Genomic DNA, 18,723 nt, shown 5'->3' on the forward strand with positions numbered 1-18,723 from the left:
TCCTAGACTATCAGCCTGAAAACTGAAATTTTTGTCCATGGTTATAATATGGGCATTTTCCCCATCAGAAAGGAAGAGTTAAAGACTTATGGGTCCTCTAATAGGACATTTGAGCACTAAAATTCTAGTATTTCATGATGAGGAGTCTTATTTCTGCTATTTCTTACGTCTTGCTTGGTTGTTCGGTGCAGTGTTTTGTGTATTACCCTGTGTTACTTATGTTCGGATGTTACTATTATTATGCATCGTAACACAAAAGCTGAGCTGGAACATCAAGTACTAGTATCATGAGTTCTTTTAAAAATCGGCAGTGCATCTTCCTTATGAGGTTTAAAAACAGCTAACTGGCTTATCAGCCTGACTGCTGGCTGCACCATGATGGAGCACTGGCTTCTGATGAAGCAGGTGTCTGCAGCAAAGGCTTTCGGTGGCTCCCCCTGCTTCCAGGGTCCGGGGACAGGCTGCTACTATAGTGTCATCTGAACACCCTCAGAACAAAGGGAAATTGAGCCGTGTGGGGCTTCGCTCTAGTCCAGCCTCCCAGGATACAGACAGAGAAGGCAAGATGCAGCGTATGCTTGCTGGACTGAGTTAATAGCGATAAGGACCTTTTCAACGGATGCAACATGTGATCTCTCTGAAGGAGAAAGGTACCACCTCAGGAATGCACTCAGAATGTTGTGCCTGAAATTCAGGCCCCAGTACTGTCCGGTTCCCACAGTTTTCTTCCTCTCTAGGACTCAGGGGTTCAGTGCCCCAGTCCCAGCTCCTGGGCACGAGACATAACCTGGGCTTCAGTGTCCACGTGAAAGGTAGATTCAGGTCTGGAGTCCTTGCTCCCCTTACTTCAGTTACCTTGTTATTCCTCACAGTGGCCCAGCCTGCGGAGAGATCTGATGAGGTACAGGGACTTGAGAGTGTATATGTTACCACGGTTACTGCCCTCCTGCACAAGTGTGATATCACTTCCTTTTGCCTGGGAGTCTGGGAGGAAGGAATGGGAGGAATGGAAACCAGCTGTAGGCTAAGGGGTGGTGGTGTCTCATCTTCTCAGCGTCAGTAGTGAAGGTTCTAGTCACAGCCACTTAATAACAGTAGGACCTTGGGAAAACGTGTGTAAAAAAGGGATTTGGGTTACACTGTCTCTAAGTCCCATCCAATTTAAAAATTCTATGGCCCCATAATTTTACTTGGTGAGGAAAGAGTTCTGCTCTCCTAAGTTAAATCTACAGACACACATGTGATATGTAACATACAGTATTTTCATTAAGGGAAGAAACTTTGTCATACTGTACATCCTTGAATGGCTAACCAAAAGCAGTGTAATGAGAGCACTACATGGAAACCCCACATCCCAGGGAGCTGGACTGCTAGCGGCCTCAACCGTGAGGAACACAGCTGGGAACCGGAAGTATGTAATTGCAAGAAAACTCCATTCACTCAGCTCCTGAGGAGACATAAGGCATTAGCTTCTACTCTTTTTCAGAGTACAGAAGATGAAATGAGGGAAAGAGATTAAAAATGTAGGTTTTCTTGGAGCAGAAACGCTCTGGGGATTACTCATTGGTCAAAGGGCTGTGGGATGGGAAGTACAATATGAATGAAAGGTGATAGAAACTAATAAGCCGCTACTTTAGGAACAATGGTCTTTTTACTCCCCTACTTCACACAGTGAATGCTTCAGAAAGCATGGTAACTCCTTCAGGTCAATTAGAGCAGGGTTGGGTTTTTAGACAAGTACCTCTCCCATCTAAAACAAGAAATGTACTGATTCACAATGACCCAACCAATCCTCTTTTTGGCTGGAGGCTTTCCTGAAGCGAGCTTGGTGCTTAAGTAGGTGATTCACACTTTTTGGCCAGAAATACACTCATTAAAAACCAAACATTCCCCTAGTGCCACATGTTATTTCTTGCTCTTGAATCCTCCCTCCCTCTTGGCCTCAGCTGCGACAATCTAGAAACTTCAGCCAGGTCTTCAGGAACACAGAGCCATCTCTAGTAGGTGCCTGACAACCTTGCACAGAGACTTCTTTTAAGAAGCGTGGTCCTTAAATCCACGGCCAATGAATTAACCATTTAACCACAAACAACTGCTATATTGTTAACTGGAGCCAGCCCCCCTGAAACAAAACTCCCTTATAAATGGAACGTACACTAATGGAAAATTCACTTTACATTCGTCCCTGTAACATTTTGTATGCATTATACTACAAAATTCCAAGAGGCCTTTTAAGAGACTTTTATGTTTGCCCTTTGTCTTCGGAGTCGAAGAGTGAAAACTATGAATTAATTACTGCTTCGAATCCTTAAAGATATATATTTCTCTCTCTTGCCTTAGCAAAGAAGACAGAATGAGATCTTTAAGTGACTTGAATAAGAGCAACTAACATTCTCAGTGTGGCTTCCAGAGTCTGTGTTTGTATTTTTGACATTGGACACGACCTGGAGGCCTACCTCCTCCTCGCTCCTTCTCCGCGTCTTCTTTCAGCAGCTTGCCGATGGAGTTATACCACTTGAACTGTGGATCAGGGATGCCATAAACACTACAATTAATCAAGGCACTGTTCCCTTCCTTGACTATGATATGGTCAGTTCTGGCAATGATTACAGGCACAGAGCCCAAGACCACGTCCGTGCCATTTAAAGTGCTATTAGTCACACTCTTAGCAGTCGCCAGAGTGGATACTAGGATTAAAAAGGGCACAGTAGGCAGAAAGCACACAGGTAGATGGTTCTTCAGTCGATCCATCTTCTTTGCTTGCTCTATAAGGCAATAGAGATGGTTTGCCAATGGAATCTTCTATCAGACAACAGGCTGTTTAGAGCAGGCCATGGGACAAACCTGTCCCGGATCCATAGAGCTGGTTCTTGATTAAGAACCTATTAAAAAGAAAAAGATCCACACACACATAAATATTAGCATTCATACTTTAGCAATATTATTTATAAAATGTTAGAAACCCAGCTAAAATACACACCTATATAATTTTTAAACACACAAACTAGATGTTCAGAATGTTAAATTACATTTTTCACAGAAATCATAACAATACGATTTTGTTATTTTTGCTGTTGAGACATATAGCTTAGTAGGAACAAATATATACTCTGTATGTTAAATTTACATTACGTGATCTTCAGAGAGTTCTAAAACCAACTCAGGCTTCCTTCATTTAGCAGGGTAAGGTCTCCTCCCTGTCACCCGTTGCTATTGCAGATGACCTGACTGTTCACCTGGGGCCCTTCTTCACCTCTTCTCCTTCCTTCCAGTTGATTTCAGTGGTCACAGCTTGGGTGCTGCCAGCATTTGGAAGCGCTCCAGCACAATCAGTCTGGCATTCTCCTCACTCCCCATTACGGCTTCTAGATATGCCTTCCCCCTGTTTCCGGCAACTGCCCATGCTCCTTTGAGCTTCATACCATCTAGCTCTCTCGGCTCCATGTAATTGTTATCTATCAACTCGTGATCACTCACTGAATTCCCTGGTTTCAATCTTCATCTGTCTCCTGGAGGCAAGGGGACATCAGTATGAATGGGGTGACCCTGTGGTGGTTGTGCTTATGTCCAAAGATCTAACCTTCACCTACATCTCTATCCTCCATTTCATCCATGAACCCCGTAGCCCCACCCTGCACCTTTCCTCTCTCCACATTCTCAATTCCGAACTGCCAAGTAGTTCTGAAGTTCTACCATCTTTAACTGCACCTGACCATTCTTCCAGATCCCTTACTCCCCTCACTGAACTTTCTAGCCCTTCTGTTTTCCTCAGTCTCTATCTCTGCCCCCCACCAGACCTGCATGCTCCACTTTTGTCTCAGTCTAGACCCAATGACGTGGACCACAGTCCCTGATATCCTCACCCCCTGTCCTTCTGCCACAACTACTCTGCCAGTATACAACTGTGATCAAGCCGATCACTTGTCATCCTGGTGCCTGCACCCAGGAGGCTGGAGCACCTACTGGAGAGAATATACAACCATGTCATTACTGCCAAACTAAAGGAACCATCTCACCCTAGCCAGGCCCTCGGTGACATCTGGTGATCTGTGTATCAGTGCTGAGTTCGTTCAGTAGCCTTTTCCCAAAGATGCCTATAGACACCTTAAGGTTTTGAATCAAGCACCTTTAGCCCAGTGGTACCCTTACCTTTCTCAAATGACTGCTTTCTCCTACTAGGTTGTGTAGGCATGAACTCCTACTTTCCCACTTTTTGGAAAGAATCCTCTGCGTCTTATCCTAGCTCCCTCCCCCACGCCTGCCACTCACTCCTCAAACGACTACATTCTGTATTTGGCCTGCTCTTTACTGAAACAGCTCTTGCTCAAGTCACCAGTCACTCTGAGTTGCCAAGTTTTCAGTCTTTCTCTTGCCAGATTTCTGTGGCAAGTGCCACTATACTGAGCAAAGTTGCTTCCCCGGCTTCCACACTCTGCTCCTCCTAACTGCTCTCATTATTCTTTACTGGTTCCTCTTCTTCTTTCCAGCCCTTACAAGGCAGTTAAACCCTAGAGTTTCATCACTGGCCCTCTTCTCTTTTTACCCTCAGCTCTTATTAAAGTTCCATTTCCATGCCTTTCTTTAATAACTCTCAAATCCATGTCCTCAGTCCTGACTCCTTCCTGAACTTCTGACTGGTATTACCAACTGTCCAGTAAACAGCTTTAGGAGGATGTTTTGCAGGTAACTCAAAATTAACATCCCAAGCCAAACTCATCTGCTAACTCTGCTACACTTCCCGCATCCCTTTCTGTGAGTTCAGGGCACCATCATTAGCTCAGGTACGCACGGGCAGAATCCTCGATTCCACTCTGACTCTTGGCCCCTCAGAATGTACGTGGGTACAGGATGCTGATTCCATCTCTTGATAAATATCGCTTGGATTGTTCCACCCCTTATGTCCTCTGAGTGAGCCTCAGCTTAGCCTCCCTATCTCTTCCTTACCAGAAATGGTGGGGTCGCCTTCTATATCATCTGCCTGCCTTCAGTCTTACCCCAGGTCCCAATCCAATCCCATTAACCCAATAACCATTCTGCCACACAAATTCTACGGTGCCATTTCTTTACTTAGCAACCTTCAGTGTTTCTGCACTGTCTATGTTATAGAATCGGAATTCCTTACCCTTTTTATTACTTTATTATATTAATTTTTTAATAATTACTGAACATCAACTATTAGGCAGACATTATTGTAGGTCCTAGAGATAGAAGAGTAGACAAGACAGATCTTTCCTGTTATGTGGATATTATATTCTCATGGGGAAAAACAGACAATAAATAAATACCATGTAAATAAGAATTTCAGCTAATGATGCATGCTTCGGAAAACACACAATGATGTACTCAAATACTGAGTTAGGCAATCAGGGAGAACTTCACTGAGGAGGTGGGAACTTCACCAAGGAGGTGGCCCCTGAGCTGCAGCCTCTTTAGGAATCAGCCACACCTAGATCTGGGAGAAAGGCGTTCCAGGAAGAACAACAAAAGCAAACAGAGAGGAGTGGACAGCTCCAGATCACCTAGGACTTTGCAGGACAGAGTAAAGGAGTTTGGATTTACCTAACGTTCACTGGAAAATTTTAAGCAAAGGAGTGACAGGATATGATGTTTTAAAATCAACTTTACTGTTGATTTTAATATACAAATATTATATTTGTATTTGTATATTATTTAATATATATTTAATATATTTAATATATTAATAATATATATTATATAAATATATAATATATATTTAATAAACATTATATTTGTATTTGTATGTTATTAATATACAAAATATACAACTTTGTATAATTTACAAACAATAAAATGAGCCCATTTTAGGTATACATCTTAGTGGGCTTTGACAGATGTATGTAACTACGTAACTACCACAATAAACAAAATATGGAATGTTTCCATTATCACCAAAAGCTCCCTTGTGCCCCATGTTTTTACTGATCCATTCCAGTATTTGCTGTGTGTATATGTATGGCATGAGGTAAGGACTGAGGTCCATTTCTCCCCCATATGGATATCCAGTTGTTTCAGCACCATTTCTAAAAAAAAAAAAAAAGACTATTTCTTCCATGGATTATCTTGCCTTCTTGTCAAAAACAGTGAGTCTACTTCTAAACTCCATTCTGTTCCACTAATGTTTACGTCTATCCTTGGGCCTGTACCACACTAACCGTTCTGTCTGCCTCATTCCTCTTGGCATCTGTAGTGTCTGAAGTTGTCCCCGACAGTAAGTTATTGAATAAATGAATCTCTCTCCAAAGGCAGAAATAATTATTCCAATTCTGTAGACAATGAAACTGAAGAGGTAAATAAATCAGGGGTAGTAAATTAGCTTCAGAGCATACATTTCTTCAGTGGGAAAGACGAAGAGTTTTCTTAGTGCTGTAGACTTCCATACTTCCCCGTGGACTCGAGGGCCTTCCTGCCCCAGGAAGGCCAACACATTTTTCCACCAGCAGGAATCATGGTCTAAGGGAGATAGCGCAGGCTTCAACAGCATGACACATACCCTGTTATGAGTTTGTAAATGTTTTTTTTTTTTAAAGATTTTATTTATTTATTTGAGAGAGAGAGAGAATGAGAGATAGAGAGCACGAGAGGGAAGAGGGTCAGAGGGAGAAGCAGACTCCTCGCTGAGCAGGGAGCCCGATGCGGGACTCAAACCCGGGACTCCAGGATCATGACCTGAGCCGAAGGCAGTCGCTTAACCAACTGAGCCACCCAGGCGCCTGAGTTTGTAAATGTTTTCTTTACTTGGCTAACTTGTGGTTTCCTTTGAACAGGGAAGTTGTAAAGCTGACCTATTCACTACAGAATGGTCGTTAAGAGCATGGCCTCAGGTTGTAGGTAGACTGGGCCAGAACCTGGGATCTAACCACCCTCATTGACTATGTGTTTCTGGCCAAGAACTCACCAAGTACAGGACAATTACAAGGATTCATGATCAAATGTACATAACGTACTTACATAACACTCAGCTTGATAAACAAGAACTGCCAGCCTAATGTATAAAGTATCCTTTGTTGAAATTACGCTTCTCAAGTTGATTTTTATTATAGCATTTAAAAGACCTACCTTCTTTTTGGTTTTGTTTAAGACTTTTTTTTAAAAAAAGATTTTATTTATTTATTTATTTATTTGAGAGAGAATGAGAGAGAGAGAGAGAGAGAGCATGAGAGGGGGGAGGGTCAGAGGGAGAAGCAGACTCCCCGCTGGGCAGGGAGCCCGATGCGGGACTCCATCCTGGGACTCCGGAATCATGACCTGAGCCGAAGGCAGTCGCTTAACCAACTGAGCCACACAGGCACCCAAAAATGTCTTAAGCAGGGTGCCTGGGTGGCTCAGTTGGTTAAGCGACTGCCTTCGGCTCAGGTCAAGATCCTGGAGTTCCGGGATCGAGTCCCACATCGGGCTGGGAAGGGAGTCTGCTTTTCCCTCTGACCCTCCCCCCTCTCATGCTCTATCTCATTCTCTCTCTCAAATCAATAAAATATTAAAAAAAAACCATTTTTGACTGCCCTCCCACCACCACTGGAAGTAATTACAAAGGATTTTCAGCACTGGCTCCTTTTGCAGGAACTCGAGTCTGAAAATACACGAGCTGCCTCTCTGGGCAGACCCTGAACTGAGCATCCTGAGGACAGTATCTGGGGTCACTCCTCTCTGATGCCTTGATGCCCATACCAGAGCCGATGCCTGACTAAATAGCTTGGGGGAGAATGAAAGACAAGACAACGTATGAGGTAGGTTCTAGTAAGTGTGTGTAGTAAATATTCTGTAACATTTCTTTTTTTCACAACTAGGGAGAATGCAACAAATGGAAGATCAAACTGGGTTTTAAAATGCAGAACTCTAAAATTGTTTTCAAACAAAGGCTGGCCACTTTGGTTTTCTACTTTCAAACACCTTGTGCTAGCAAGAATAAGGAGAATGGGACACTGCTGTTCTATTATATTTTAATAATGTCAGTAGGTACTTTGGGCTAGAAACACAGCAACTGTTCCAAAAATGTAACGAGTTCCCTTAGAGTCCTTCACAGGTACAGAGGCGGAGATTTTAGTGCAGGGATTTCAGATAGCAAACTCATTCCTCCCTCCCCTATCTCATTCCCATTTTGAAAAGTTACCAAAGTACAGAAATCATAATGTGTAATTTGTAGGCTGTTTGTGCCAATGCATTTTTACTCAAAAACTCTCTGTGAACATTTATTTTCAAAAATAAAGCATTTAACTGATCAACACTAATGAATTAAAAGTTTTTAGTAGGAATTCACCAGATCTCATACCATGCCCTTTTAGTTTTTTTTTTTTTTAGTATGGCTTCTGTGTTGGCCACACCGCTAGGGGTCTGGGGCAGGCGGTGGGGTGTGGGAGTGCTACAAAGCTCAATAAGCCATAGGCTAGTCCACTTATAATCTACTAGGGAGAGAGATACAGCTAATTCCAGTATGTTCTCCAGGTGCAATGAGCTTAGAGGTGGGTATGTAGAAGGAGCACTGGCTGGTCTGGGTGACACTTGGAGGAGATGTTTTTTGACTGCCTACCCAGCAGCCAATCCCAGTTCCACTTTCCCCTTACCACAGCCCCATAGCTCACAGCCATCCAGGTCCTTCTAACTTTCCAGTGAGCCTGCAGCTTGTACCGAACTTGTGACACTCCTTCCTGGCGTATGATCTTGCATTTTTCTTAGCTTTGTGCTGAGGAAATGTCTTTTCACAATTACAAGCAGAGCTCCCTGATGGTAGAAACTCCAGCAAAGAGCTCTGTAGAGTTTTCTTAGTACTGGGCACCCGAAGTAATGCTTACACACTTGCTGTATGAAGCCACACTTATGTGGGATCCAATGGCAACTGGAGTAAATTCACAATGTGTTGCCAGAAAAACATAGAGACATCATGTCACTTTGGGCACTGGGGAAATATTCTACAAATGTACTTTGTGCAGCTTGTCAGGTGTCACAGACAGCATCGTGAAAAGATCAGTGAATAACGCTATAACATTGTGAAAGACATTTTAGCTACTAAAGACTAAACCACGAGCACTATAATCCAGCAGTTTAAAATGCAGTCCTTCAAAATACAAGAACAAAGGCCACAGATTCCAAAACCAGAGTTTAACAAAAGCTACAATGGACAAATTGTTAAGCTTCATGTGTTTACTCATGGCCTTTGGGAAAACTGTCATAGAACATTTTCTATAAATAAAACAAAAGAGAAAATATTTAGCAAACATCAAATGTCCTTTCTTTACTCAGCCTCTTCCCTATTTCCCAATGATTGTACTTTATCTTAAAAGCATGTAATAAAATGCTTTTTTGGATCTTATTTTTTTCCCTTACCTATAATAAAACATGACTATTAACCATGTATTTCTGGAGTTGGGAGGAAAGGGCCCCTTGTTTAAGGGTGTTTTGGACTAAATGAATATACATTATTGTTTGTTCTTGGCACAGTTCATGCTGACATTTCCCCACCAACTATGATGAGTAATTTTATAGTTACATAACTGGATTTTGTCACAACATCTACTGAGAGTCACCACTATTTTCATTTGTGTGTAAATGATGCCGTAGACACAAAGGCTGCCTTTTAGTTTAGAACACATTCTTGATAGGTTTCTCCTCTTGCAGCAAGGAGAAGAAATCCCAACTTCATGGGACATGAAGAGAGACACTGAAATACTCATTCCGTCATAAACACTAACTTTTTAAAAACTGGTAGGCAACTGGGGCCATTTTGGTTATGGTCCCAATTTGGACTCCCCTAACTTCTTTTAAGATCAACATATACCGAGTTTTTAGGTAGCTAAGGTGGTGTCTGAATATGGACTATGAGGATCCAAAGTCAAAGTCCAAAAAACTTGTAGAACAACAATATTCCTGTAGCAATTATGACAGTCCAGAATCAAGTCATTTAAGTGCTAAGTCTAAGAAGTTTTATCTCAATGTCCAGTTATACTGCAGAAAGACTCATACTGTCTTTGTTTCCTTCCTATAGATGTTCTGGAATCTATATGTGTAGAGATTCTTAATACCTCTAATAACACAAAGGTAATTGCTCACTCAGATGGCAAATGGGATCATTACATGAAAGAATGGAAGAACACTGTTTTTAGGTTACTTTTAGAAGCACCCAGATAGGTCAGTTCAATCCAAATCAATACACATTAACAGAGAAATTTTTCTGTGCCAGGCATACTGCCAAGGATTAGGAGTATAAAGGTAAGACACAGTCCTTACCCCCTGTCATCTGCAAATCTAGTAGGTGGAGAGAGAAAAGTAAGGCAACGATTAAAGGCAATATGAAAACTGACAGATCAGAAAGAGGTCAAAGATCCTCTGGGGGTACAGGAGAGGAGACCCAAGTGGTCTGGAAGGGCCAGGAAGAACATTCTATAAGAAGTGGCCCTTTAGTGCAATTATAAAGGAGTTCACCAAATAGGCCAAGGGAGTGAAGCTGACCCCAAAGGAGGAAGAGCATATTCAAGAAAATGCTGACTGGAGGGAACCTGGTACATTTAGGGAGCTGCATGGAATTAGGCACCACTTCCTGGTATATAGAAGAAAGGAGGGGGAAGAAGCCTGGAAAGGTAGGCTGATCCAAATAATGAAGGGAATGGTGTGTAATACCAAGGATGGGGCACCCTCAACAGCTTCGGGAAGGGGGAAGTGACATGGCCGGTTTCGTGTTTAGAAAGATCACCGGGCTCAGAGTGTGGCTGATGATGCAGAGGTGGCTAGAGGCTTACTACAATATGCCGGAAGGAAAGAAGGAACGGAGGGGTGTGAACGAAGAGCAGCGGGGCAGCCAAGATGTGGGCAGATCCAAAAGAGGTGCAGGAGTTAGAACGTACAGGATTTAATGAGTGCCTGATGATACAGTGGGTGAAAGGAACTCCGGACTTCTGGAGCAGCCGTGCCTCAGGTCACACCAACGGCTCTCAGAGGAGAGGAGTGTTTCGTTGTCCAAGAACCAGCGCCTGGCACTGTGTGTGGGGCACGCACGAACGCAGGAGTTGCGGATTGCAGCCAGCACCTCCCTGGGGCTGTGCTGCCCAGGTGCGGCTACACGTGGATGAGGGCCTGTCTGCTGGCCGCGTGGCTGAGCACAGCCCGTGGCGGCTCCTGCCTGTTCCCCGACCCTCTCCTCCTGGCTTCGTGCCCTCCTTGCTCTGCAAGTCCCCACGGACGGACGGTTTGGGAGGACACGCAGACGCCACGGCACTGACATTTACCAACTGTCACAAACCGGGAGCTATATGGCAGCATATCATGGGAGAAGTAGCATTGTCTCAGGAGAGTAGTCAGCCCCAGAAGGGGAAGAGACTAAGAACCCTCGTGGCATTCTTGGCACCCCCTTTGTCTATTAACTGCCTGGGACTGGGATAATTTATAGCTACTTAATGGGCAGAACAGAACGTATACCCTAACTTGCTGGACTGCTGTGAATGGTCACCAGATGAGCTCTTTTAAGCTCACCCAACAATTTAGAAGGAGCTAGAACAAAAGGTCTCAATCCTACTTTACCAACTGCGCTAATGTTCAGGCCTCTACAGAATTCTATGCTTTGTTATTTTTTCGATACATAAAAGGCACATACTTCTCAAAAACGGATCTGTTTTAAATCACTGTTTTTCAAACCTGAAAAGGAACTCGAGGCCCAGAGATGCCATCTTTGTAATACTTTACTTTTGGTGGTGCATAATATTAAGAAACCATTCTTGGATCTTCATCACAATTTCCCACATGGTATGTTTTTCTGATTAAAAGTAAGGCTGATATAAAATAAAGCCCCCAGAAATGTAATGTTTTAAAAAGGAGGAAGAGAAAGAGAATTATAGTAAAAGTTTTCCTCTACAGGTACAATTATCATTAGGCAAGATAAAAATAGGTCTATTGTACATATCTGTTCACATAACTAGAATATTAGATCTGGAAAAACTCATGTGTTTTCATAAAGGTATTCCTTTATACAGGATGAGAAAGGGAGGCCCACAGAAGATGAGCAATTTCCCAGCATCACATACTTTAAGTGGCTTAGAACCAGGATAAAAAGCTCACACCCAGATTGGCCTGAATTACATTACAATGTCTTGGTTCCACAAAGGCAATTCTTGAGTTGTCCCAGCAGCTGAAACATGCACTGAGGGCTATTCTAATCATAGGTATATCTTTTGGAAGAGTTTACTGATGTTTCAGTGTGTATTCAGCTTCTTCAAATTCTCCTTCTAAATGAATAGGCTAAAATAGTTTCGGGCCCAATTAATGCAAATCCTTAACTGATCAGAGAGATGTTTCCTCCAGAATCTAATGGTCCAGGGAATAAACCACAAACCTGGGAAATGAATACAAATCGGATAGATGCAATGGTGGATGGTGCCTTTATGCTACCAGTTCAATACCCAAAACACATTACAATGCAGATAAAAGGATTAAGATGCTGTCTTGGCATTTTTCTTGAATCTCTGACACCATCATTTATCAGATTCTATACACCTATAAAACCTAAAGCTGGTTCAGAAGCACCTCTGTTTATGTCTTTCTCTTCCTGTCCCTATTCACAAGATTTTTTTTTTTCCAGTATCTCCTCCCTTTTAAAAAATAATTGTGTCCTTTCAAAATATTTTCCCTACACACTTGGAGTGTGTGTATAGAGAGATTCACATTTTCTTTCTAGCACAATTAATTTATGTCACCTGCTAATCTATAGCACTACTTCTGCCAACTTTCATTTCTTTTTTTCATTTCCTCTCAAGCCCATTTCCTCAGAAGTTCTTGATGTACTTAATATATGAACCCCTATATCCAGAGTGAAGTCAGGCAGGTGCTGATGGGCATCTGGAAGGCTGGACACATCAATGAGTAAGAACTCTTCTCCAGCCTGGAAAAATGGCCAGAGGATCCCACGGTATCAGGGAGATGTTTTATTGAGATGCTGACCCCTAGCTGCCTGCCTGCAGATCCAGGCTGGCCAGCTCTCTGCCCAGACAGAAGAGGCAGATGCATGTCTGCCGTGCAGCAGAGTATACTCCTCTATAAATCAGAAGCAATATTCTTAACTTGCTTTCCTAAATAGGATATATGGCCTGAGGCAATTGCCAACAATTACATTTTCTTGTGGATTCTCGTATACTTTGTAACCTCCTTAGGCCTTCAGAGTAAAAGTGCCTTTCTCAGTTTCCCCATTTGACTGGACATAGAAAGCTTCCCAACTGGCCAGATGTAATGCACTTGTGGGCAGTTTTCCACTGACATGATATTATGAGGGTGGTTGATTATTTTGTGCTTGGACAGCCCATGATAAAGCTATTTCACTTATCATGAGTATGAAGGACAGTATTAATAGTACCCAAACAAGACACATAGTAATGTCTAATAGGAATACATCCAGTGTTTCAAGGGATAACCAATGTAGAGAGGAACTTGCTACAGGACTCTCTGTAGCCAGAGAACTGAGATCATAATACAGCAAAGGGTTGGAATTAGGTTCCTAAGATGAGAAATGGGATAGGCCCTGAGGTTAAAGTCAAGAACAGAAATTTTGGGATGAGCTGTGAAGAGGGAACTAGTTTAGCATTTTAGGATTAAAACCCACAAATTCCTTTCCTCAGTTTTGCCATTTACTAGTAGATGACTTCTGAAAGTCAGCTGATCCCTCTCAGCTGCAGACCCATCTCTTAGGCCCCTTCTGATCTACCATTCTATGACCATGACAACCAGGAGCGTGGATGGGGCTGGCCAAGGGATGGAATGGTGAGTGGTAAAGAAGGGGGGGTGGGAGAGGGAAAGAGCAGGGACTTTTTTGTGTAAAATGAAGATCCCATTGCAGGAAATTCGATCAGGGCAAAGAACTGTGGTCGCCAAGCCATTTGTGACTTGGTGATGGCCCAGGAACCAGCTTGTGCATCATACAGCACATGGTAACTTGTTCTCCATAGGGAAGGCAACTTCTTGAGTGTTTCTCACATCCTAAGCAATATAATGAAAAACAAAACCGACTCAAGCTCCCAAGACCTTTGGACCCTCCATCCACAGCCTTCAGACACCCTCACCACACTGCTGAGGTGAATCATGTCAGATTCCTGCAGGGCTGTACCACTGAGGGGCTGGTCGAGGCATACCACAGTCCCCCAACTGGGGCCGTGAAATCTTCATTTCACTTGATAATTCACAACAGAGAGGTCTTGGGTCTGCTCTTGCCATTTAGGGGTACAATTTTTATCATGAAATTCCACTATGACAAAATATAGTTGGTGTTCAAATATTTATTGATTGTCCTAGGATCCAGGTGTTCATTACATTTCCCCCCCCTTTTTTAATGACTAGTAACAATCTGTGCATGGGGAAGCTTCAAAGAAAATGAAAATAAAACACAAACACTTTTAAATTATTACAATGTACATTTCCAGGGGTTCTTCGTTCAAAGGTAAAGACCAGAGAAAGCCTTCCCATGGCCTCTACAATATTTGGCCCCTAGCAGCCTCGCAATCTTCATTTCTGACCTCTCTACCCTTCTCTCGCTCCCTGCCAGCCACACTGGGCCTTGCTAATCCTGGAATGTGCCAGATATACTGGAACCCTTGCACTTACTATTCCTTCTGTCTGAAATAAGTCCCTGGTGTGCCTGCAAGGCTCACTTCCTACATTTCCTTTCTCAAATGTCACCTCATCAGCAAGGCCCTCCCTGGTAATCTTACAAAAAAATAGTGTGCTCCAACCCCCATCAGGCCTTGTCACCTTTACCCTGCCTTTTTCCTCATACCGTGAACTACCCTGTTCCTATGCAGATGTGAGCTCCTGGAATGATTGACTTCTGTTGTTGACATTGTTCGCTGGCGCATGTCGTATCCCTGTGTCTAGAAACATGCTGTGTTCATTGCAAGGGCTTGGATATCTGCTGAGTGAATTTATACTTGTTCTATGCCCTCTCATTTGGACATATTATTAACTTACTGGGTATCTACATTTGCCCTACATTTCCTGCAAATGCTACCGATTTCTTAGAAATTCTGGGTAACTAGGTCTATTCCTTACCATGAAACTAACTTTAAAATATAAACCAAGATTTCTTTAAAAGTCAGTCTTCAAGAAACCCATCCTTCCTTGCAGAGAGCCCTGAGGGGCTGAGCTGTTCCCAACACAGCCCTGGAGCAAGGCTGAGGGAGTGGGTCTGTCAGAGGACTTGGGGCTGCTGTCTGGCATGCGTAATGTATCTGGGGACTATTTTCTATGCCTGAAATATGCATTCTTTTTATTGTTGAGATGAAAAGCAACTGCCTACTTAATTTATACGTCAAATGTCGAAACCATCCCTTACTCCTTATCTCTCTGCTTGTTTGATTAAAGCCATTCAGATTCACGGTATAGGAACTGGATTACACTGGGTTTCTTCTTTCAGCAGAGTAAAATTTCACCTTTTTGAAAAAATATGCTCAATAACTGAAGAGGGTAGTTAAAAAAGCCTTTCCTCCTTCCTCCTTTACCAGCTTATTATCACAAAGTGGAATTGCATAATGAGTATTTCCCTGAATCACATATGCCAAGTGTTTTTCACAGACACTAGGAACTGGATCTTAGTGAAAAACAGATCAGAAGAGATCCTGTAATTCAAACCCTATCAGATTTGTTATTAAGAGCTCAATAACAATGTCCCTTATGCTTACCTAGCACTTATGGTTTATAAAACACTCTCACGGATGGTATTCCATTTGAGTCTCACACTACCCTAGGACACGGGCAGGCCCCTGGTGTTCTTTCTGTCCCCACTGACGGTGAAAGCAGCAGAAACCAAGCCGCCAACCCATGAGAAGCCCCTCACAGAACCTCGTCTCCCCTCACCCCCTGGCTCTTATGGCCCATGCACAGATATCACTGAATCAATACCACGGCTTGGCCAAACTGTCTAAATGTCATAAGCACCCAAGCTGTCAGAATTTTTATTTAAAATTAATTATTTTGAAATACTGTTTTTTATTTTAAAAATTATTTTAAAATTTTGGACATAAAATCAATTATCTTTCAAAATTTTGTTGAATCCAAATACTCTTCTAGCTTGACTTTAGTGCATATCCTAAGATCAACCTTTCCCCAAAATTAAGTGTTTTTCAGTGCAACAATATGGAAAGTTGCCTTAACTGAACAAAAAACCAGAAGAAAGTTGAAAATATGGATTTAGTGATTGCCACACAGAGTTTTGAAGGAAGCTTTGCTATTCTCTCAGCTTTGATGGGAAAAGGCCCTGAGCACACTTGCCAGATGTTAATGATTTCTCAACCTGTGCAGACAGATTCAGCTAAGTCATTAAAAATTAAGAGTCAGTTATATCAGTTAAGCTGAACTCAAAGTATTTATGAGGCCACTATTATCAGGTTAGTACCAATTGCTGTGGGCTTAAAAAAAATTTTAAGACCAGTTCTTTACCCTAATGGTGCTTAGAATCTTGGTGATAACTGCATACCAAGCAATATATAATTAAGCACTAAACTGGGCAAATACCACAGAAATTCAGAGGGCCAGCTGGAAAGGTCATAGAATGTTCCCTGGGGTTGGTCAAATCCTGAAGGATGAATAAAGGAGACAGGATAGTTTTCTCAGCAGGAGTAATGGCTTAGTTTAGATAAGTAGGGATGGAAATAAACACGGCATGCCAATTAAAAATAAAAATCTATGTTATAGTATGTTTTTGCAAGGCTCATGTAATGGATCTGATGTGCATTCTCATCTCAAGAACTCTGGGATATTAGAGTATTCCTCCAGAAATTCTATTTAATAAGGGGGCCTCTAAGGCTGCTTAGGAGAAATGATGAAGAAGATTCTGGGATGGATGATCCATTTCTTAGGAAGTAAAAACTAACACACCAGTGAAAGAAGGGGAGACAGCCGTAACACAGATGAGATGCCCTAGGAGGCAGGAGGGAAGCAAAAGTCCACTAGAGGCCCTGGGTCCAGCAGCACAGGGAGAAATGCTCTGCCCTAAGTGAAGCAAAGTATTGGTAATACTCAAGTGTTTTCTAGAAATTAATTTCGAGTTCCTCAAAAGTGTTTTAAGATGGAGAAAACCAAGTTACCTTTGGGAAGTCTAAGAAGAGCAAGACTCATTCGGACACCAAAAAATCCAGGGTTGTCGAAACCCTGAAGGAAAAAAAACCTTCCCTCCAACTTGGGACTGACAACAGGAATGGTAAAAAGGTGGGTGGGGAAAGAGCATGAGCAGAAGCACAGGCATGATTAGTAAGAGCAATGCAGCCCAGCGCCTGGCTTTGGTAACGAAGCAGGAATTTACAAAGTGAAGTTAGCACTAGCAGCTAAGAAGTAAGAAATCTCAAGGGTTACTAGATGTTCAAACCATCCCATGGCCAGCCTAGGGTGTAAAGACTCAGAACAAAGTCCTGGGTAAAGCCTGGAGCCAAATACTAATGCAGTCTTTACTCAAATACCTCCCCATGCTGAAGACCAAGGAAAGTGGGTTTTGCATCTTTAAGAAAACACAATGCCTAAACATACACATACTTCTTTACAGGAGAGCTTGGCCACTGGGAAGAATTAACTGGTCAGCCTGGAATAGGTCCCACTTTCACAAGTATTATAGAGTTCTTGCTAGTTCCAAGAGGGCACAGAAAGGTACAGAGCCTGGAACAGATGCATCCCAGTTTGTCTAGGAGAGGTACTGCTTTAATAAACCGATGAAAATGAAGTGAATTAGCCCCACCCGGGGCCCTTGAATCCTGAACAGGGTGGGACTTGTCAAGGAGTAATTCTGGAGCACTTTATTCCAATCCATTTACTTCCTTAAGGAGCAAAGCCTTCCCTCCCACCCTACCTGGCACAATCAGCCAACTCAAACCCTCAGTGGAAGGAAAGACTTTGAATTATATTTAAATACCTGCTCAGCAAACTTCCTCTTCTCCATGGATTACAAAGAGTCAACTTCAGCCCAGCCTCTAAGACAGTTACCTTCTAATCCAGAATTAGGGAAGTCTACCCCTTATCAATATCGTTTCAGCCTCACTAGCATCCCCAAATACTTCTGCCCAGAAGCTGATGAACCATCAGGGAATCAATTCCTTCTTTCTTTCTTTGATGTCTCCCTTAAAAGTACGTGCCTGGCAAGGAAATTCTGATTTCCTCCTCCACACACAGTTGTGTGTTTGGGCTTTCCCACTCCTGTGCTGCATTAGGTCCCTCTGGTTAAGTCCGTGCAGTGGAAGTCAGTGTCTCTGATCCTGCAAAGTCTTGTGCTCAGCAGAACTCTTGAGAGACTGCACCTTCCACACAGCAGTACCTGACACAGACAATCCGATTACATGGGAGTTGCTCCCGGTGCCTCCTTTCCTTCCCTGCCCAGGTGGCCATCACACCCCTGGTCTGTCCCAGCTTCATGTGCTTATTGTCTCTGACCGGCACCACTCTACCAGACTCCTTCCTCACTGACCTCCCTCTAGCCTTGCCTGCCTCCAATCCACATACCAGGTTGTCACCGAAATCAGCTGACTCTGAAAGATCTGACTTAAAACATATTCCGTGTCTTTGTCAGTAGTGTGAATGTAAAGTTCTTGGCAGGACATACATGATCCTTCATGATCTGACTCTTATCCACCTCTTTAACCTCATCTCTGGAGCTTCCCCTGCCCCTCTTCTTTCCTGGCCTCCTCACATGCCCCACAGCACCTCTGTGTCTCCAGCTGGCCATGCTGCCTTTCCTAACCTTACATGTCTGGCAAACCC

The 18,723-nt window shown here is 42.9% G+C and overlaps 1 protein-coding gene across 6 annotated transcripts in view; it reads right to left on the minus strand.

The window, feature by feature from the left end:
- Positions 1-18,723, minus strand: part of MFAP3L (microfibril associated protein 3 like) — a 39,760-nt gene that overhangs the window by 15,269 nt on the left and 5,768 nt on the right. Inside the window, exons 1-2 of one of the 6 annotated variants that reach the window (XM_027598700.1) lie at positions 3,478-3,623; positions 2,457-2,882 (exon numbers count right to left, since the gene is read on the minus strand). The exons of 1 other annotated variant lie outside the window; for it this stretch is intronic. In XM_027598700.1, coding sequence (XP_027454501.1) covers positions 2,457-2,751 — 295 coding nt within the window. In that variant the 5' untranslated portion in view covers positions 2,752-2,882; positions 3,478-3,623. 4 more of the 6 variants (XM_027598701.2, XM_027598699.1, XM_027598704.1 and 1 more) reach the window with 4 other exon arrangements.

This window comes from Zalophus californianus, chromosome 2 (assembly GCF_009762305.2).
Source record: "Zalophus californianus isolate mZalCal1 chromosome 2, mZalCal1.pri.v2, whole genome shotgun sequence".
Taxonomy (NCBI): Eukaryota; Metazoa; Chordata; class Mammalia; order Carnivora; family Otariidae; genus Zalophus; species Zalophus californianus.